This window comes from Plectropomus leopardus, chromosome 16 (assembly GCF_026936395.1).
Source record: "Plectropomus leopardus strain MGB_pleo_1.0 chromosome 16, ASM2693639v1, whole genome shotgun sequence".
NCBI classification, from domain to species: Eukaryota; Metazoa; Chordata; class Actinopteri; order Perciformes; family Serranidae; genus Plectropomus; species Plectropomus leopardus.
In genome coordinates, this window is record NC_142191.1 from 32099937 (window position 1) to 32121825 (window position 21889).

Sequence of the window (21889 nt, forward strand, 5' to 3'; positions counted from 1 at the left end):
GTATGCAAATGTATTAAAAATCACAAACTGAAATCTTTAGGAAATGTATAAACACTCAGCTTCTGTTCAACGTACAGAAAACGTCTGCTCTCTGCTCGCCGTGGCTTAAACACCGAGGCGTGTTTCGCCTCTGACCACGTCAGTTAGTGATGTGAAGGCTGCTGTTTGACCTTTGGCAGATTAGAATTCTTAGTTCTTAGCTAACTCTGAATTGTCCCACTCCGAGTACAAATACACACAGCACTGTTAGTTCTTTTCCATCACACTACTTTGTTGATTCTTTGAAATTTTTGCACAAAGCAGAAACTGAAAACTATCGTTTCATACGCTCGACATACGCTAGACAACTTGACAGGTTCCATGACATTTTCTCCAAAATGAGAGATGATGATGGCCATTTTTAGACTTTATTGGTTGTGACAGTAGAAATAAAAAAACATGGGGAATTGTGTGGCGTCACTCTAATATGCAGCGCTTTTGCAGGTCTGTGAATGCAGCGCAACAGCTGAATGTCACTCCTGAGGTGATCTGTTGATAAGTTCACGACTGATCAGATCGATGGGTGAGAGAAGACATTTGCAGATTTTTGTAAGTGAAAGAGAGTTTTAGGTCCAGCAGAATAAACAATTAAGTTTCACTTTTACTGCGCCTGATGTTCTGCTGCTCCTCTCTGCCGCTTCTGCTATAAATAACCCAACAGTGTTTTAATACAGCTCCTGATTAACAGTCCAGCTCCAGTGGCCCGCGATCGTCTCTGTTATTAACGTGAAACACTGTATTTTTTAAAGCTTAATTCTGAAAAGTGGATTTTGTGTGCAGAGAGCTATGAGTGTGAGTGTTATTTGACTCTGCACAAAAATGCTAATGTCTAAAAAAAATTAGTGTTGGTGCTAATCAACATATCTCAGTCTGTGATCATCAAGAAAATAACCTACTCAGCATGTAGTATATTGAAAGTAATCCTTTTAGTGTGAGTGAGTGTGTGTGTGTGTGTGTGTGTGTGTGTGTGTGTGTGTGTGTGTGTGTGTGTGTGTGTGTGTGTGTGTATGTGTGTTGGTGTTTTTCATCTAAAAAAATAGTGGCATCATGACAAAAACCTGGCATTTAAAGGGTTAAAATTCTGAAAATGAATGAATATTTGATATTTATGATTAGGACTGATGTTGGCTAAAAAAAAGTCAATGAAAGTAGAAAATCACATTAATATATAATATTTTTTAAAGTTTGATTTTGAAAAGTGCATTTTGTGCTTAGAGCCATACGTGTGTGTGATTTTAAAGTGGGCCCTTAAGGGTTAAGGATTATTTGGCCATTGTCTCTAGAGCTGCACCTAACAATTATTTTTTTATCGATTAATCTATTGATTATTTTTTCGATTAATCGATTAATCTATTGATTTTTTAAAATTGATCTAACTATTATTTTTTTATTAAGCAATTAAAATAACAACAAATTTACCGAAAATAATATTTTAAAACGCTGCAGGCATTATTCCCCAACAAAAGTCTTAACTGGTAATCTGTGTTTTACAGTCTGATATAAAGTCTCTCCAAAATAAAATGAATGCAAGAGCTTGTTCCACTCAAGTAAAAGGAATGTAGTGCAATCTACATTTAGCAGTCCAACAAAGTCAATAAAACAAAAAATTCAAGTCACTTTTAGGAAGAGTAACGAAACAGTTGAGAGAGAGCTGAAGCGCTGCTCACGCGAGCAGTGTGCACGCTCTAACTGATAACATTAGCGCCCAAACAAAAACAACTCTCTGTCGGGTTTTAACCTCTTTCTGGTTTGTAACTTAGCAGAGGCACCTTGAACTAAAGGTCATTTTAAAATCACACCTCTCTCCCTCTCTCTGTCCCCTCTCTCTGTCCCCTCCTCTCTCTGTCCCTCTCTCTCTGTCCCCTCTCTCTGTCCCCTCCTCTCTCTGTCCCTCTCTCTCTGTCCCTCTCTCTCTCTGTCTCTCTCTTCTCTGTCTGTCCCTCTCTCTCTGTCCCTCTCTCTCTGTCTCTCTCTGTCTCTGTCTCTCTCTGTCCCTCTCTCTCTGTCTCTGTCCCTCCCTCTCTCTCTGTCCCTCTCTCTCTCTGTCCCTCTCTCTCTGTCCCTCTCTCTCTCTGTCCCTCTCTCTCTGTCCCCTCCTCTCTCTCTGTCCCTCTCTCTCTCTCTGTCCCTCTCTCTCTGTCCCTCTCTCTCTCTGTCCCTCTCTCTCTCTCTCTCTCTCTCTCTCTCTCTCTCTCTCTCTCTCTCTCTCTCTCTCTCTCTCTCTCTCTGTCCCTCTCTCTCTCTCTGTCCCTCTCTCTCTCTCTCTCTGTCCCTCTCTCTCTCTCTCTCTCCCTCTCTCTCTCTCCCTCTCTCTCTCTCTCTCTCTGTCCCTCTCTCTCTCTGTCCCTCTCTCTCTCTCTCCCTCCCTCCCTCTCTCTCTCTCTCTCCCTCTCTCTCTCCCCCCTCTCTCTCTCTTGCTGTCCCTCTCCCTCTCTCTCTGTCCATCTGCCCCCCATCTCTCTGTCTCTCTCTCTGTCTCTTTCTCTGTCCCTCTCTCTCTGTCTCTCTCTCTGTCTCTTTCTCTGTCCCTCTCTCTCTGTCTCTTTCTCTGTCCCTCTCTCTCTGTCTCTTTCTCTGTCCCTCTCTCTCTGTCTCTTTCTCTGTCCCTCTCTCTCTCTCTGTCTCTTTGTCTCTACCTCACTCTCTCTCTCTGTCCCTCTCTCTCTCCCTCTCTCTCTCTCTCTCTCTGTCCCTCTGTCCCTCTCTCTCTGTCCCTCTCTCTCTGTCCCTCTCTCTCTCTCTCTCTCTGTCTCTTTCTCTGTCCCTCTCTCTCTGTCTCTTTCTCTGTCCCTCTCTCTCTGTCTCTTTCTCTGTCCCTCTCTCTCTGTCTCTTTCTCTGTCCCTCTCTCTCTCTCTCTCTCTGTCTCTTTGTCTCTACGTCTCTCTCTCTCTGTCTCTCTCTCTCTCAGTCTCTCAGTCTCTCTGTCTCTGTCTGTCTCTCTGTCCTCACAGTGTGATTATTTCATCCTGTCTCATGTCAGGTTTGTCTCCAGCATGGGGCTGCTGTAGTTTCTGCTCCGACAACACGGCCCACCTCGACCCCGCATCACCTGTGAAACACAGCTCAACAGCTTTTGAAGTGTGTCAAGCATATCATGGCACAAAGCCACAGACCCCCCTCCTCCTCCTCCTCCCGCTGTAGCAGCCCACAGAATCATTTTCACGTCGCGGTCTCCTGTGAGTGTTTTGTCATTTGAGCTGAAGCATGTATAGGGGCTGAAACTGTAGCATAACGTGAACCTTCTGTTTCTTCTCACTCTGCTGGAAGCGTTTCTTTTCCTCACAGCGCAGCAGTGTCTCACGCTCTGCGCTCTATACAAACAGCAGAGATTTGTGCCGGCTCGTATTCATGCTCCCTAAATCACGTTGATCTCTGTTTGATGTGACTGTCGGGACTCCAACAAGAAGACAGGAAATTAGTGCAGTTTGCCAGATACTTTAGTGGTGATTGAGCGCATCATCAAAAGACGCCTCACTATCTCTTTTTATTGGGCGGGCGTCTGTTTTGTTCTGGTTTTCCAAGGCAGCGTCGCAGGGTTTGTACGGTCATGAAAAATCTTTGAAATGTCATGGAATTTAGAAATCAAAATTTCCAGGCCTGGAAACATTCTGGAAAACCTAATATACCCTGAAAAGTTATGGAAATCTGTATAATAAAACATGATGTGTTCAAGGACTGTAAAATATATGAGAATCAAATGTGTTTTCTATTTTCCTTGCTTTTTTCTCGCCGTGATATATGGTGTAATTTTTACAGAAAAGAATACTAGTGAAGTAATTAAAAAAAAATAGATTGCCAAAAAAAACAACTTTTTACTGAAGAATACATGCTTTCCAAACCTGAAGATGTAGAAGCCATGTTTAAAAAAATCACCCACATTTTTCATAATAATTATATTAAAAGTAATAATAAAATAAATAAAAATCATCAAAATGTTTTCTTTAAAATAGCTGACTTTTTTTTTTTAAGAAAAAGACAATTGCCAAAGCTTTCTGAGGAAACCATGCTTGTGGGTGTGGAAGGCATGCTTTCTTGAAAAATTACCAAAATAATAAAAAAGAAACTAAATAGGAATCGCTAAAATCTTTCCTTTAGAAATTGACAAAATTTTTAAGAAAAAAAGTAGCCACCATATTTTGAAGGAAGCACACCTTTAAGACATGTTTTCCTTTAAAATTGGCAGCAATTTAAGGAAAAAGAAAATGGCTAAAATGTTTTGAAGAAACCGTGCCTTTGGGTTTGGAAGGCATACTTTCTTCAAAAATGACATTTTACTAAGAAAAAAAATATTGCCAAAATGTTTCCTTTTAAAAATGACCAAAAATTTTAAAAAAAATGGCCTATTTTTTTTTTTTTTTAAAGAAAACATTCCTTGAATCCTTAAAATTGGCAGTAAAATAAATAAATACACCTATTAAAATTGTATTCTCCCCTAAACCAAAATCAAAAACATAACTGCTTCCTAGTACTTAAAAGATAATTTGACAGGGTGTCCAGTGGCTTAGTGGACTGAGCAGGCGCCCCATGTATAATGGCACTGCCATGCCACAGCAGTCACAGGTTCAAGTCCAGCTCACAGCCCTTTGCTGCATGTTGTCCTCTCTCTCTCCCCCTTTCACACTGCTGATCTGTCCTATCTAATAAAGGCAAAAATGCCAAAAAATAATCTTTAAAAAAATGATTTGACATGCATCTCACGTTTTTCACCACGTCCTCCTCTCCCATAAATACCTAACAGTCCCTTTGTTATTTTTAAACACCCAGTTTCAATCCTGTTCTGAATTCATTGTTTTTAAAATCAACATATATTTTAAAAGCTGATATACAGTAATGAAAAGAACCCAAAAGGAGTATTAATGGTTGTTTCAGAGAATATCTTGTTGTGAAAATTGACCTGAAAGTCCTGGAAAAGTCATTGAAATGTTTTGGTAAAACTGTGCATGAACTCTGACCTTTGCACAGCTTTCATTGACACATTCATCATCCATCTGACCTCTAATCTGTAAAGCTTCTAAACTCATGGATGTTGCTAAAATCTGCAAAAATGTAGGATAAGCTGATAAAGCTGATAAGAAAAGGGTTAAGCATATTTTGTGGTCACCGGGCAGCTGCTGAAGTGGCTGTGATCTCTGTGACGTTTGCTTGGTAACGTGCAGATTTCGGACTCTTTGAGAGCACGCTTTTCATCGCGCGTGTCGAAGTCAGTTTAGTGAAGCCCTGCACATCTAATATGAAAACAGTCATTCATAAATAAATAAATCATAGTTGAGAATGCTACTTTTGAGAAGTTAGGAAGACTTCTTTTTTCCATTAGTGTTTTTGCATCTGTAATGCAATTAGTGTTTCCACAGTTTGCAAAACAACTTGTCTACATTTTTTTTTGCTGACTGTGTGCTTGTACTGGAACATGGTCTCTGTCCCCCTCCTCTCCTGCTCACTCACCCGCTGCCGCCGTTTGCTCTGGACGGAAACATATCTCCGGCTCACCTTCTGAAGACTTGTTGTTTTGGGGTTTTTCTGAGATTGTCCCGTCTGGAAGAACAAAGACCAAAGTTGTCATGGACTGAATTTACAGCATCTTACCAGCATTTCACCTGGGTGTAGTCCCGTCTCCATCTGTCCCTGTCCAGCAGGGCTGTCTGTGGGTCAGCTGAGGTCATTCACACACCAAAAATTCTCTCTCTTTCTCTCTCTGCTTGCTTTTTTTGTGGAACAACCATTTGGATCCTCTCAAATAAGACTTTGTGTGCCAGTATTCAGACTGTGTCCAGACTCAAATGAATGCTTACTTGTCTCAAAACTGCAGTTCTGTTACTAACAACGAACAGATACACAGCTGAAAAACGGATCACGTCTTATCAAATTTGCAATACTGTGTTTAAAGGGATATTAAAGCAGTTTGGAAACAATGCTAACTTGCTTTCTTAGCAAGACATAGATGATATCAATATGATGTCAGTTTGATATGAGGCTGTTTTTTTAATTATATTTATAACATTAAAATAACACATATAAGATGCACCATATTACCAAACACATGCTGCAAAAAACCCTAACCCCAACAGAGACCTAAACTTCAAGTTCTTTAAAATAATGTGAAAACAAAGTCGCAATAACGTAAATGTATGAGTGTCAACTGTGTTCAGAATTTTGATAATTAAGCATATATCAGCTCCTGATTAATTCATATGGAAACATTTCTTGCATTTATTTTTTCCTAATAATCAGCTTCAAAACCTTTGTTCATCATCATGGTAACTGTACATAAGACTTTGATATTTTAAATAATGAGAAAAACAAAGTTTTTATCTGGAAAAAATATGTGTTATTAAACATGGTAATTAAAATTAATTTAAGTTAAGTTACAAGTTAATTTTTTCCACATTATATAAAAGAAATTGTAAAGTGTTCTGTGTAGGTAAAAAGCAGTTTGAGGTGTTAAACAGAGCTCTTTTTTCTGTGTCCTTGTCCCTCAGAGGAGTGACAGCGTCCTTGTCAGGCCCGCTGGGAGAGGACCATGGCCCTGAGCGATGCAGGTGGAGACTCTCTGGCCCTCAGCAACGGGGGACACCATCCTCTCAGCGCCAACGGAAACACCAGCTCACCAGTCAGCAGTGGCCAGGACCCTCTGACGGCCGCCTCCAGCGGGGACTGTCCCATAGCAGAGGGAGACCAGGGTGTGACAGTGAAGGACGCAGCGTGTAAAGTTCAGCAGAGATCACATGCCGTCCAGAGGACAAACAAACTCAGCCAAAATGGTGGGGTGCTCAAACAGAACGGCTCACTGAGGAACCTTCCCCCATCCTCCCCCGTAGACTCCCAGAGGCTGGCCAAACGCCACCTTTCCCCCACCCTGTCCCCGTCCTCGTCCTCCCCGTCTCTGCAGCCGCCGCTTTGCTGTCCACACTGTCACTTCACCTCCACCCTGTGCTGTCCCTGTGGACAGCCGGACTGCCCGGTCTTCCAGAATCCAGCCACAGGCTCAGGACCCGGATCCATTCCTCACCCAGGGACCACTTCATCCTGCCCCTGCTGCCTCTCTGCCTGCACATACTCTCACCCCCACCCCCATCCTCCTCACCCGTCCTCCGCTCTGTGCCTCCAACACCACCAGCACCAGCGCTGGCAGGAGCACCTCCAGAACCAGACACCCGGAATCAGGTACCATCTCACTTTATTCTGTAGCAGTGCTACTCAACTTACAGCCTGCGGGCCAAATCTGGCCCCCGATATGGCACAGGGTGGCCCCCCCAACCATTTTCTAATTCACAATAAAAATAAAGGGATTCACTCTGGGAATTGTTTTTCACTTTTAGTATACATAAGGTGTCAAAGCACATAAAAACAGCATCAAAATAGAGCTTGTTTATCAAAAAAAGTGCCAGTGAAGGCTCCCCCACACCCCCCTAGCTGAGCTCCTAATGTCCTAAAATCCTAGAAATGTTCTAAAGTCCTACAAATATCTTAAAATCCTAGAAATATCCTAGAAACGTCCAAAAAGCCCGAGAAATGTCTTAAAGCAATTTCCTAAAGTCATCGAAACATGCTAAAATCCTAAAGCCTTCTAAAGTTTAACAAACATCCTAAAGTCCAAGAAATGTCCTCAAATACTTGAAACTTCCTAAAATCCTACAAACATCCTAAGAGCATAGAAATATCCTAAAATCCTATAAGCGTGCTGAAATCCTAGAAGCGGCCTTAAATTTTAAAAGCATCATAAAATACGAACAACTTTCGAAAATCTTAGAAATGTCCGAAAATCCCAGAAATGTCTTAAAAATCCAAGAAACCTGCTAAAATCTTACAACCATCCTAAGAGCCTAGAAATATCCTAAAATCCTACAAACGTCCTGTAATCCCAGAAATGTCCCAAAACCTTGGAAATGTTCTAAAATATTAGAAAAGGTCCTAAAATCCTGGAGACCTCATAAATTCCTAGAAACATGTATGTGGCTGCCGGGACTGGCCCCTGGCCTCTTGTCATTTTGCAAAAGTGGCCCCGAAGCAAAGCCAGGTGAGTATCGCTGCTCTACAGAGGTATCAGTGTGTTTGTCAGTCACGATGTGCTTCGGCTCAGCATTCTGCTGTTTCATTTGTCTGAAAGTCAACTTAGTCTTGGACAACATTAGTGTGTGTAGCTCTTGTAGGACAGGCTTTTTGTCTTTGTCTTGCGTGTCCATGTCCAAGTTTGTTTTGTCTTTTGAAAGCGTTGCAGTTGTTCCAGACATGCTTCAGCCTCAGGGAGTGTGTGTGTGTCTGCAGCGGGTGGACAGATCTGTTGCTTGGCTGTGTGTTTGCTTGTATGTGTGTGGATGATTGTGTATTCACTGAACCTGAACATATCCCCAGGTTGGGTAACAGAGGGTCTCTCAGAGTCCTCCAGGCCCCCATAACTCCCTCCCTGCGCCCCCATGCTTAAGAACATGTCACATCCACGTTCAGGGATCGTGTTAGGCCTGGAATGCAGGAGGAGCTGGTTATGGCTGTTCGGGACCATGAAGCATGTGGGCAATATTTTGGAGACGTGGAGGAAGGTTATTTTACCAACACTTTTCTCCAAATAGAAGCCTGTCATTATGATGTTGCCAAAAATGGTTGCAAGGGTTGCACCACCATAAAACCAAAACCAAAACCAAAACTCATAACTGAATTTCAGAAATGGGCTTACTCTGTTGTATTATGAAAGCTAGTTAAAATGAAGCCTGTATGGAGAGTTAAAGCATCAAATACTGATATACTTCCTATTCCTGTTTCACAGCAGTCCTGTTTAATGTGTGATGATTCATGCCCGGGAATTCATTCCTCTTTAAATAGGCTTGTTGTCAACTTCCTCAAAAATACAAATATAAAGCTTTAAGTTGAAGGAGTACAATGATTGTAAAGAGAAAACATTTGCTGGAAACATGCCAGATAAAGTTTAAGGGAGACTCATGGGTACCCAGAAAACTCATTTTCATTCGCATATTTTGAGGTGAGACTTTAAGGGACCCATTTGAATATAGCAATGCCACTTGTTCCCTCGCCAATATGTAGCCCAACATTGCTTAGGAGTGTTACTTAGCCCCCTCTTGACAAACAGTGGTTTTCTGGGTACCAACTGAATTGCATCAAGTCACATTATATCCATCTGTGCCCATCAGTACCTGAGAGCACATTTGGCTGATAACGATGAGTATAGACATTAGGCGAAAAACTGATGCGGTGGCGGATCCCTTGGCCTTTCTGTTGGCACTCCATTGGTCGCTCCACTGGCTGCTCCACTGGCTGCTCCACTGGCTGCTCCACTGGCTGCTCTAGTGGCTGCTCCATTGGCCGCTCCATTTGCTGCTCAGTTTGGTGCTCCGTTGGGCGCTCTGTTGGGCACTCTGTTGGGCACTCTGTTGGGCGCTCCATTGGGCTTCCCAGCAGACAAAACTAGCACTGCAGCACCTATCTGCATGAATAGATTTGGCGTTTGGTGTATGGTTGAAATGGCCTCGAATCACTGCTAGACGAGCAGAAACACATGTATATAGGGATATGTCAATGGCACTCAAGCATTGGCTTTTAAATGACGTATATGTACGTCAATGGCACACAATGACTTAAGGATAATAAGTACAAAGTATTAGTGAGATAGAGAGCAATGGTATCCGGGTGGCCATGGCTGCCTTCCCTTTGGAGTGCACCTGACATTTGCGTTGAAGTTACATCCCTGTAAGATGATGCTGGTGTTTTAAAGTCAGTTCATAATAATATTATTTGTGTTCAGCTCTGTCGTGCTTTTACAGTTGTATATGGCTGCTGTTTGGTAGACCCTCCTGCCTGCTGATACAAACAGCCAAAGCAAACTTTATCCACAACATGAGAGAAAATGCTTTTTTTTTTTTTTAAATGATGAAATGAAATGTGCATGCAGGCACACTCATGGCGCCTGTGTCCTCTCCAGTGGAAGCAGAATGTTAACATTGAACTCATTTGTTGGCAAACTCTTTTTTTTTTTTTTCTTCAGCTGATCCATATTTAGTGAGCTGGTTCTTTCCCTTTTACACCAAACCGCAGGCCCTCCCACCACATTTGAAACTGGAGCCATTTAATGCCTCGCACAGTCATTTGCATAATCCTATATTTACCATCTCCGCAGAGAGGAGCAGGCGGGAGGTGAAAACTTTGCGCAAGTAATTATTTACTCATGTCAGCTCCTTTTTAAGGCAGCAGCGGCTCTTGTGGACAACCTGATTTGCATGGGACTTTATTCCGTCTTGCTTCTCGACATGGAATTTTCCTAAGTGAAATTAAGTTGGATCTCCCCTCATCATTTTCATTAGAAAGAGGCACGTTGTGGGTGGCGTTAAAAGCTGAGGTCTGTGCAGCCACAGTGGGAATGTTCACCGAACCTGGTGTGCACAAATTAAACTGTGGGTGGGCACAGAGAGGCTAAACAGGATTGTGTTGCAGGCATTTCGATGCATTCACTGGCATGTGTGTTTTTCTCTCCTCCCTGCTCTCTTTTACTTTTTTTTTTCTTTCTCAGTTCTTCTCCCACTATTAACACCAGGGTTCCCACGATCACGGAGAACCGGGAAAAGTCATGGAACTAGCACAGTTCATTGAACAATTAAATTGAAAAATTAAAGGACATTAATGTAACATACCAGTGAATTTATTTTCTGTAGCTGACTACGTACTGTAGCTTTAATATGTATTGACATTTTGGTGTTATATTTATTTATTTTTTTTTGTTTATCCTGAAAGTTTCTTCATTTTCTCTCTGCTTTCGTCTCTCTCCCTCCATGTATGCCTGCTAGGCATGTCAAATCATTTTTTAAGCACGTTTGGCTTTAGGTGAGGGTCATACAGCTTTAAATGAATGTATCTGTGTTTATTTTACCACCGGGTTTTAAAGAAAACATGCCCTCCCGACCCATGGAAGGCATGCTGTCTTTCAGAATTTACGGCAAGTTTTTTCTTTATCTGTTTTTCCTTTTTTTTTTAATTTTATTTTGTGAATGTGGCTTTTTTTTTTGCTTTAAAGGTTTGTGTTGATTTTTAAAGAAAACTTGATGTGTATGTGGCTTTTTTTTCTTTTCTTTTTTTTTTTAGCTTTTTGGTGATATTTTTCATTATTTTTTTTCTGGGCAACTCCTCTAGAGTACATACAATTCGTGTTTCTTTTTTTTTTTTTTTTTTTTAAAGAATGACCTTTATTGTGGTAAGAGAATGGGTTTGGAAGGCATGTTTTCTTTGAAAATCAACAAAATTAATCTCTTCCAGCAACTGTAAAAACAGAAATTATTGTTGGTTTTTTAAACTTCCAGTACATCATGTGGGATGCTGAAATCATGCTGAATATGTTGAAAAACACAGAGTCAAGTCAATTTTCCTATGCCTTGAAAAGTCATAGAAAAGTTTTGAAATTTTGTCCATGACAATGTGTGGGGACCCTGTAGCGCTCTCCAGTTCTTCATTTCCCTCTCTTCCTTTCTCTCGCTCTCTGTGTCCCTCCCTCCTTCGTCTCTTGTTCCACATCAGAATGGGGAGCAGATGTGGTGCAAGACGTTTGCGTCTCTAATGTTGAAGCACTCTCTTATTTACCAAACAGGTCCCTCTTGTTCAGCGATGACAGGTTTGAATTACAGGACCTGGGTTTGCTCCAAGACTGAATCCCCAACTCCCCCCTTTCCTGTGAACTAAAGTGTGTGTGTGTGTGTGTGAGATGGTGAGATTAGACATAAGAAACGATATACCTGTCTCAGTTGTATAGTTTTGCTCTGAACCCAGACGTTAACAAAAACCCTTCAGACCTTGTCCCCCACCCGCGTCCTGTGGGCTGCTGTAGTTTTTTGGTCATTAAATATAACTTACACACACACACACACACAGACATAAAGCAAGACACTATATATCCCTAATAGGCTGGATAATCTGAGGGTATGGAGTCAGACAAGATGGTGTCAGATATCAGTTTGATCTGCCTTGGGGCTGTGATCTGCCAGATTAGCCGAGGGATTACATCTGTGATCACAGCACACTTCCATCTCACACACACCCTCCCTCTCTCTCTCTCTCTCTCTCTCTCTCACACACACACACACATACGTATACACACACTGATAAGTGGTAACTGTAGCTCTTTGGGGAGACCTTTTCATGTTCGTTTCACAACAAGGGATTTTTATGCCCCTGTTCTTGGCTTCACAAAACATTAATCCATTTACTAAGATTAGCCCGGGCTTAGTTTCCTAATGTTTCTATTTTGAGAACGATCAAAAGCCTCCGGGTCTTTCTCCATATATGACATAAACCAAATCTTTGGATGAGGCGAGCACAACTCAGCAGTTTTTGTAAGCGGGGTGAAAAACAGCTCCAGCCCTCTGTCGTTTATCTGCGTCTTTCTGCGCTTGCGGTCTGGGAAAAGTATTAGGACCATGTCTGCGTCTCCGCTGTAAGATTATCTCCTCCAGCCATTTTATGTGTATTATTTAGGATGGGACAGAAACAGTGTGTCCTTGGTTATGTCAGCTGCTTGGCACGGGTCAGCTCAGTGTGTGCCAGCAGGTTTAAGGTCTTCAGGTGAAAGCCTTTAAGACACAGCACAGGGGAAACGCTGGAGCCTATTTCCCCTGTGCTGTGGCTGCTTCACCGAGAAGCTGCACCAATGAAAATGTTAGATTTTATTGTTATTCTCACTGCTTTACTCTTAAACATGTTGAATGAATACTTCACCCACCAAATGAGCATTTGTATATAAATTACTCATCCCTATGTAAGGTTGAGAGTTTTTTTTTTCTCGCATGCCTTCATTAAAGAATACAAAAACACCAAACATTCATTATGAGTTGCAGTAATTCTGCTGCTCCCTCTGTGCCCAGAGTACACACTGCAATGAAATACTGAACGGTTTATTCCAACAGCGCTCCTAATGAACAACTGAGCTCCAAAATTAGAAAATCAATAAGTGGCAGCAGATGTTTTAATCATGATAAGCCCCCACAAATAAATGAATGTGTGGGAAATGGTGGTTTTGCTGAGGTTGCATGCAGATTCTGTTTACGTCTTCTGATTCTTTGTCCACTGTGGAGGAATGCGTGAAAAACCCAATTTCTGCACACAATAAACTTAACACACAGTGAGTATTAGATATACAGCTGGTCATTTTAAAGGTGAGGTATTTAGGCAGGGTGGTTGGTAAAATAACGAAGACACAACATTTCAGTGTCTAGTATCTTTGAAAACATGGGTAAAAAAATATGAGCAACATGGCAAGAAATGTTCTCCATATTGCAAGAAATAATTAGATTTAGAAAATAACTTTTTGTAAAAGCTAGGGAAAAACATCTAAGGAAAAGTGTTTACAGAAAAAAAGCCAGGGAAAAAAATTCTAGAATCATCATAATTAAACATTTAAAATTATGTTATAGCATTATTATCACTAAGTAAGCTTGGAAATATTTGCAGAATACTATTTATAATTGTCATAATTAAGTTTTAGAAATTATGTTACAGAGTTATTATTATTATTATGATGATATAGTAGTAGTTGTTGTAGTAGTAGTAGTAGTCCTTTTCATTTATTTACTTATTTTCATTTATTTAAGCCCCCTTTTCTCCAAGTACTTTCCTAGCTGGTATTTTGTCTTTTACTTTTTTTCTTATCTTTCTTTATTTTTCTATGTTTGCTAATTTTTATATATATTTTTTTTACAAATCTGTTACTATTTTGTGGTCATTTCCTCTAAAGTCACTCATTGCCTTCTTCCCATGTTTTTGAAAGAAATGAAAGCCAATTAGTTGTGTCTCAAAGGTTTAAAAGAGGTGCCCTAACGTCTGCTTGCTTGAAGTTCTGACCAGTCACTGCTTTAGAGCAACGCCCCGAGCACGCAGCCCAAAAGTTTTAATCTGGAGTCGAGTATGCACACTTAGACCTTAGCCACGGTTTCAGGGTTTGAAGTGCACACTTGTGGTAGCTGCAGCCCAGAATGAGAAGTGTCAGGAATGAATAAGCCCAACACAGATTATGTGTAGCTTCAGGGCACCTGAGGTTCAGCTAACCTGCTCCTGCCTGCACCGATGACCCTGCAGCAGCCACCAGACTACTCACTGACACTCAACCATCCGGGGTCACGCTGCATATTTAACCCCCCGCTCTCCTGCAGCCAAATGTTTCTGCCCTCCTCACCTTGCCTCTCGCAACAGCTCTTGTTGTTTATGGCAACCACAAGTTTGGTTAAGATTCATGCCCCGTCAGATAGCAAGAATTCCTGTCTCTCACTCCCTCCGCCGCTGTCTCAGCAAAGGTCAGCTTTTATTATCTCCAACAAGTGAGAATTTTTTAGTATTTGTAAGTGCCAGGTGGTTTGGTTGCTATGACGCATGGCAAAAACATGACAGCTCGATAGTGCGCAGTGCTTCATCATGTGCAGTTTAGCAACATTTTATCAGCTGGAAGGATCTAGACATTTTTGGTGGAGCGTACTGGTCTGAACAGGGTTGTGCTGCCTGACCTTCATGAGCAACGCGTTACCTTTGTGGTCATTTCTTTTGCTGTGTTTGCTGAAATATCAAATTCCAGACTTGTCTTTGTCATTTATTCTTTCTTTTCTCCTGCCTTTGGTCTCTGTCTATCTGCTGCTCTCTGTCAGACAGCTGCAAGCCTCAACCAGCAGAGGTTTGTCTGAAAGTGATCTGTGTGCTCTGTGCGGCAGGGTGTCAGCTCGACAAGGCTTTGCACATTATCAAGAATAACAACTGTTTGTGAGGCCTGTGGGTCGGCCATGTTGGCTGCTGTCTCAGTCGTCTGAGCCGAAGACAGCCGCTTGATGCTTTTTATCGATGTCCTGTTTAGAATACTTCCACTGTAGACCTGCATGGAGACCCGCTGTAAAAGCTGTCTTGGTTCTAGGGCTGTATGCGACTCAGGATTTCGTAAGTCGATTCAGATTCGACTGTTAAATGTGAATATTTTACAATTCGTTTTCTTTCTTTATCCATATAAAGTTTTTATGTGGCACAGTGGGACGTTTAGTTTGACAGTGCATTTATGTCATATAAGCTAACAAAAGTAAAGATGGGTTGGCAGTGTGCACCAACATTTTTTGCCCAAACTAGATATCAAACACAAGCCAGAGACTGTAGTGCAGCGTTACTCAACCCGCTTTACTTGGGGGCCACTTTTGAGAAATCATTTAGGGGCTAGTCGCAGCAGCTCTATGGTTGTTTTTCAGGACATTGCTATGATTTTAGGATGTTTCTAAGATTTTAGGACACATGGAAGATTTTAGGATATCTCTAGGATTCTCTAGATTTCTAGGGGTTCAGGATTCAGGTTTCAGGTTTGTCGACGTTTGTAGGATTATAGGACGTTTTTAGAATTGTTGGACTTGAGGAAGTTTCTAGGAACTAAGGGTGATTCTATGATTTCAGGACATTTCTAGGATTTGCGGACATTTCTAGGATTTCAGGACATTATCTGGATTTTAAGATGTTTCTTGGAGTTTTAGGACATTAGGCACCATGCCCTGTCAAAGTCTCTGGTCTGCAGAGACAAAAACTTGTTTTTTGCTGGTCTGTGAACACAGTGCAGGTGGCAGTCTTCATGACTTATTTTTTCCTGAGCGGCAGTTTGTGGAGTTTGAGTCGCTGCCCTGTTGGTGCAGTGAATTACTGAACCAGATATAAAGTCCAGTAGCGCTCCTAATGTGTCACCCAGCTTCAAAAGTATCCTCAAGAAAAAGCGCTGATATGTCCATGATCAGACTGCTGAAAGATCACAGAGGATAAAGTGCAAAAAAAAAAAATAAATTAAGAACACTGGAGGACAGTGAAAGTTGTGTTGCTCAAAATAAACATTGAAATAAAGGACATGGAAGTTTTGGGGATGGGTAGCATCTCTGCAGGTTGTAAAATGGTGATGATATGTGACCCTGCAGGCAACTTTGCCTTCACAGTTAATTTGCAAGGAGAGAAACTAGCAATCTGGGTCTTTCAAAGGCCTGCAGGCTTCCTTTTTCTCTCTCATGCTCTCTGTATATACACAGAAAATATTCAGTTAATAGCCCGCGTTACATGTTGTTAAACCTGACTGAAATGAGAAGATTGCATGTGAAGGAAAGAGTGTGTTAATGTGTGTGCGTGTGTGTAAATGTGTTGGCTGGTGGGGCGTGTGTGAAGGCTGTGTGATGGATGAGGGAGATTTACTGACATCCTGCATGTCTAATCTTCTCTGTACTCCAGAGAACACACACAGCTACAAGGTTAGCCCAGGGTACACGACTGATGTATGATGACACACAACGCCACAACGTGCATGACTTTGCTGGTGTTGTAAGGAAAGTATGATAAGTTGTAAAGAGAACTAGAAGAAGCTCTCCCTTTGAAAATAAAACTCAGTGAAGGTTGAGGGATTTTAAAGCAACATTATGCGACTTTTTCACCAGTAAATAACAGGTTTAATATCATGTGGACGGTAGGCTTGGGCGGTATCATGGTATATCAGGGTATTTAGAAATGCTGAAGCTAGGTTTTTCAATACAAAATAAATATAGGTGCTTCTCTTCCTGTTAAACCTTCGAAACCTGGAGCGACATAATTTTTCTTGCGCTGCTGTTAGATGTATTTAAACCTTTAAATTTTAAGCAAATTGGTTCGATTTCTTTTAAAAAACACGGGAAAAAGACAATAAGCAACTTACTTTGCTTGGGGGCCACTTTTGCAAAAATGACTGTAGTAGGGGTCGAGACCAATAACAGATACACTATATGGACAAAAGTATTAGGCCACACCTCTTAATCACTGAATTTAGGTGTTTCATTCAGTCCCATTGCCACAGGTGTTTAAAATCTGGAGGAATGGGCAAAAATCCCCACAGACACACAGTTTTGTAGAAAGCCTTGTAGAAAGGAGTGGATGCTGTTTTAGCTGCAAAGCGGGAAACACCTCCATATTAATGCCTATGGATTTAGAATGGGATGTCATGAAAGCTTCTGTAGGTATAATGTGTAGGTGGCCCTGTGCTTTTAGGCCAGATTAGGTGGCTCGGGCATCTAATTAGGATGCCTCCCGGACGCCTCCCTGGTGAGGTGTTCAGGGCACGTCCCACCGGTAGGAGGCCCAGGGGAAGACCCAGGACAAGAATGGAGAGACAATGTCTCTCAACTGGCCTGGGAACGCCTCGGGTTCCCCTGGGAAGAGCTGGACAAAGTGGCCGGGGAGAGGGAAGTCTGGGCTTCCTTGCTTAGACTGCTGCCCCCGCGACCCGACTCCAGATAAGCGGAAGAAAATGGATGGATGGAAAATTTAAGTAAAAACTAATACAAATATATATTTAATGTTATCGTCAGATAATTAGCAAAATGCCAAATACCATCCCAAATAATCGGCCAGGCCAATAATCTGTCGACCCCTTGACTGGAGGTCAGGGGTCATCGCAACAGCCCCATATATGTTTCTAGGATTAGGATGCTTTTAGGATTTTAGTACACTGGTAGGATTGGCTCCATCTGCACGTGTTTAAGTCTTACTTTTCGTAGTATTCATGTTGACAGTAAAAAAAAGATAAAGATCAAAATAAAGATTAAAAAAGACTTGGCTGGGAATGCCTGGTACAATCATCATGGCAGAAGCAAAGACACTGAGGAGGACAAAGAAAGCAAAAAAAAGAGTGACTGAGCAAGAAGCCGGACTAGAGGTAAAGGAATACTTTGCCAATTTTCAACCTGCTTTGTGTCGTAACAAAGCAGGTTGTATGTGTCCCTCCATCTAACCATCTTCTAGATCTTATTGTTTTTGCTATTGTTAGTTTTCTGTTATAACAAAGGGGCCCTGCAACGTTTACTGAAGACTAGATTTTGTTCTGTACAGAAAAAGTCACTTATTAAGCAATTAAAGCAAAACCAGTTCTGTTAAAAATGTATTGCCACCTGGTCTTTCCGCCAAATAATAGAAAAGTATCAATAGTGGTATTGGTAAAGACTCGGACAGTGAAGGAGTCTCGATGATGATATCAGTATTAATAAAAATGAATGACCCTCGTCCCTTCCTGTCTCACAGTTTTGTGGGCTTTGGAAACTATGTATACAGACTTTAAATATGATCTATATGGTATATGGTGCGAGCTGTAGAGCAAAAATACCAGTTCTTGCCAGAGGTTGCTACATGTCATGAACTGGTTAGTGATTTCTTTCCCCCTGCTCTATAATTGAAACCCCATGTGGAGCTTGTATTTCATAGTCCATCTTTGAGTTTCAGCACAAAGGACTGTCACTGAGTAGCATCAGCTCAGCTCATATTTCCAGTTCTGGTGTGAGACTGTGGTCTGCGGCACCAGGACAAAAAAACCACACCAATTTTAGGATGAAGCAGATGAGTCAGAGCGGGACAGTTCACAGTCTTTGCACGTTTGACAAACTTTTCTGCCTTTTTCTACCTTTGGTTCCTCCTGACCTCCGCCTTCTTCCTCACCTTCCTGCTTTCCTTCTCACTTGCAGACATTTTTAATTTCTCTGTGTACCCCCCCTCATTCTTACAGTATAGTCTGTACATGAAGCAAAGCCCATAAAGATAACCGTCTCAGATCAAAGGCCCGCGCTGTCCCGTAAAGCACGATCAAAGCCTGATGTGAGCTCGACATTGTCATAACTTCTCCTAAGCCGGCTGAGCAGCTAGCCGGGCCTCAGCTGGATAAAGATGGCTTGCTGCTGCTGCCTGGTTAAGATTATCAGAGTACTTTGAAGGGGATAAACTCCTACATGTGTCCAGACTGTGGCAGAATGTATTTGTAGAGCTGTAGAGATTTATTTTCTTTGATCTGTTTGAGCTGAAGTTTATACACCAGCTAAATGAGGGTTTTACTGACTGGCAATACTGAGTTATAGCTACAAGACATAATCAAGAATAGAGGTCACTTGGTAATTTATAATACATATATTACATTTTCAGGCAGTATGTATAAAATCAAACCTTGGATATGCTGCAGGATGTTTCAAGATAATGCTCATAACTGCAAAAATCCATGACCAAAGTCTTGTAGTTGATGCCCTAAATAAAACTGCAGTTCTAAAAACACTGAGGTGAGGCTCAGTACATTTGTCAGCAGCAGGAGCTGTTTGTTGCTACGGCTGAAGCAGGCTTACAGATCAAATCTGCAGTTGTAATTTGGAAAAAAAGTGGACTGGTGTGAACAAGCCTTTACTCTTCTTTCAAATGAACTGACCAAGCCCAGCGTCAGCAGACCAAAATAACCTGATCACATCCTGAATGAGCAAATTGGCTAGATTTCTTTCAAAAACATGGGAAGAAGGCAGTAGGAAAAGAAAGAAGAAATTACCCCAAAATTAAAATTATCAAGGAATTAGTAAAAAAAATAAAAAAGAACAAGAAACAAGAAAGATCTGACTTTGCTAATTTCTTGCAATTTTTGGAGTTGCCCATTGCCATATTTCATATGATATTGAAAGAAATCACACGAACTTGCTCAGATTTCAGTGGTTTAATTGTTTTTTTTCTTTATAGTTTACTACAATAATCCTAGAAAGGAAATTAAGTCATCTTGGTTTTTATACAGATAAAATACAAATAATGTTCAAGCGGATGAGTTAAAAAATAAAATAAAAAAAACTTCCCCCACTGTATAGTTGTCACAAATGGGGGAATTAGCTATAGTGACCAAAACTGTGTTTTTATATGATGCTGTAAACATTTTTAATTTTGCAGTAAAGTTGGGCGTTCTAACATAGAGGTCGATAGGGATTGACATTTTTTGGAGCCAGTCTCAAGTGGCCATTAGAGGAACTGCAGTTTTTGGCACTTGTGCGTTGGGTTCATTTTTCTGAATGCTGCTGCTTCTACAGAACACTTACAGTGGCTGAAGGGGACATATTGCTTAAAAGGGAAAATTTAAGTAAGCTAAACTATATATATTCTCCAAAATATAGTTTGGCACTCAGTATTTACTTTCAACCTCATTTGGATTCCGATAGAATACCTGTAGTATATGCAGCAGATTAGTATTTTTCAAAGCATATGATTTTTTAAATTTGTCAGCAGAACTTAATATTTTCTTAATGCATGCAATGCATTTCTTTTATGTCTGTACCATCATATTCACAGAAATATTTGTTTAAAACTAATAGAACTGTGTTTTTCTCTTTCCTCTCCTGCACTTTGTGAACCTCTACTTGGAATTTTCCAGACCTCTCCACCCCCAGCACTTTCCCTTCCTATCAAACACACACACACACACACACACACACACACACACACACACACGAACACACACACACACACACACTGTCTCTGTGAGGGAGTAGGGAGGACAGGTTTTGACTCAGCCATCATCATTAAGGCTCCTGGCCTCAGGGCCTCAACTGGGGCCAGTCTCCTAAAATCATCGTGCTCCGAACGGCATCATCTTTGTTCCATTTTCTTAGATAGGCTTGATCTTCAATGAAATTGTGATTGATAAATTAGGCTGGAGCAGCTGTCAGCTGCATGGTGTCTTTATATGATCGGACAAAGCGGAGATGTCTCGTGGTTGCTCCAAAACCAAAGAAACCTGTGAATAAAGATCTACCACAGAAAGGGTGGAAAATGATAGGAGGGAAACAGATACATGTAGAGAAAGCATGCTCTCTGAGAGGAGAGCGAACAAGTTGGTGAGCAGCCATGCAGCCATCATGTCCTCAGACAGACCATAGGCTGTATAAAAAATTGGACGACGCGTCAAAACTTACCCCCGCTATGCTAAAGTGAAACTAAAATATCCTGGATATGGCCGCTGCTATCTTGCACAAGTGACGCCATCCGTGCAGTAAGCAATATCCGGTGGGGGGTTCCCGCCTGGCCCAAAAATGTTTTTCTGTCACTAAAGGAAGTTCTCATCACACTGATGTTTATTCAAGTCTTTGTTTTTATGATAAGTTCAGTTTTAATGGGTTATTTAATTCTACAAAAAGGGACATTTTCACCGTGATTGACAGCTGTGACAGCCAGTCCATGTGCTTGCATTCAATGGGGCTGCTCTCAAATTGGTCGGACGGGTGTTTTGTCGAAACTCCCCCACTACGGATATCGTGTCTGCGCAGACTCCGGCTCCAAATGACTTCACCAGTGCAAGATGACAGCGGCCGCATCTGGATATTTTAGCGTCACTTCAGCATAGCAGGGGGGTCGGTGAGGACACATCATCCATCTTTATATACAGTTTATGGTTGCAATCTGATCAGTCTCTCTTAAGGTGGACTGTTAAGGTGGACTAGACATTTTCATTGCACTAACAATCTGAGCCACTTCTAAACAGATAACGGAGAAACATGTAATTCAAGTTGCTGGTAATACCACTTTGTAGTAACTTTTTTAGTGTTAAATTTATCTACTATATGAATTTGTTGTTTCATATATATATATATATATATATATATATATATATATATATATATATATATATATATAGTAGGGCTGTACCCTAAAAATATCATCTTTGTGATGTTCGTTTTAATAAGTAAATAAATGTAAATGTAAATACATATAATAAATAAGTAAAAAAAACCAAGGACATTTCCAGGGCATTTGAAATGTTTTGCTTTAAAAACAACTGTCACACTCCAAATCAGCAGACAGTCTAGAAATTTGTCATGGCTCTGGCTTATGGCTCTGCAGTACATAAACTAAGTACATTTTTATAATTATTTGAGGTAGTTTGTATTGGCTGCACAGCAGAGCTCATGTTTGGGAGAAAAGTTTAAAAATGTCTAGAGGAACAAACGCCCGAGTTTCAGTGACTGTGTCTGATCAGTATTGCCCCTCCAGGGCTACTTTCTTTGTGTCTCTAGGACTTCTTTAGCAATATGAAGAGAAACCTGTGGGAGGACGTTT

At 41.2% G+C, this 21889-nt stretch overlaps 1 protein-coding gene across 1 annotated transcript in view; it reads left to right on the forward strand.

Annotated features, from left to right (window-relative positions):
* Nucleotides 1-21889, forward strand: part of disp1 (dispatched homolog 1 (Drosophila)) — a 59042-nt gene that overhangs the window by 7692 nt on the left and 29461 nt on the right. Inside the window, 1 exon segment of the mRNA XM_042503354.2 lies at nt 6517-7201. Coding sequence (XP_042359288.2) covers nt 6558-7201 — 644 coding nt within the window. The 5' untranslated portion in view covers nt 6517-6557.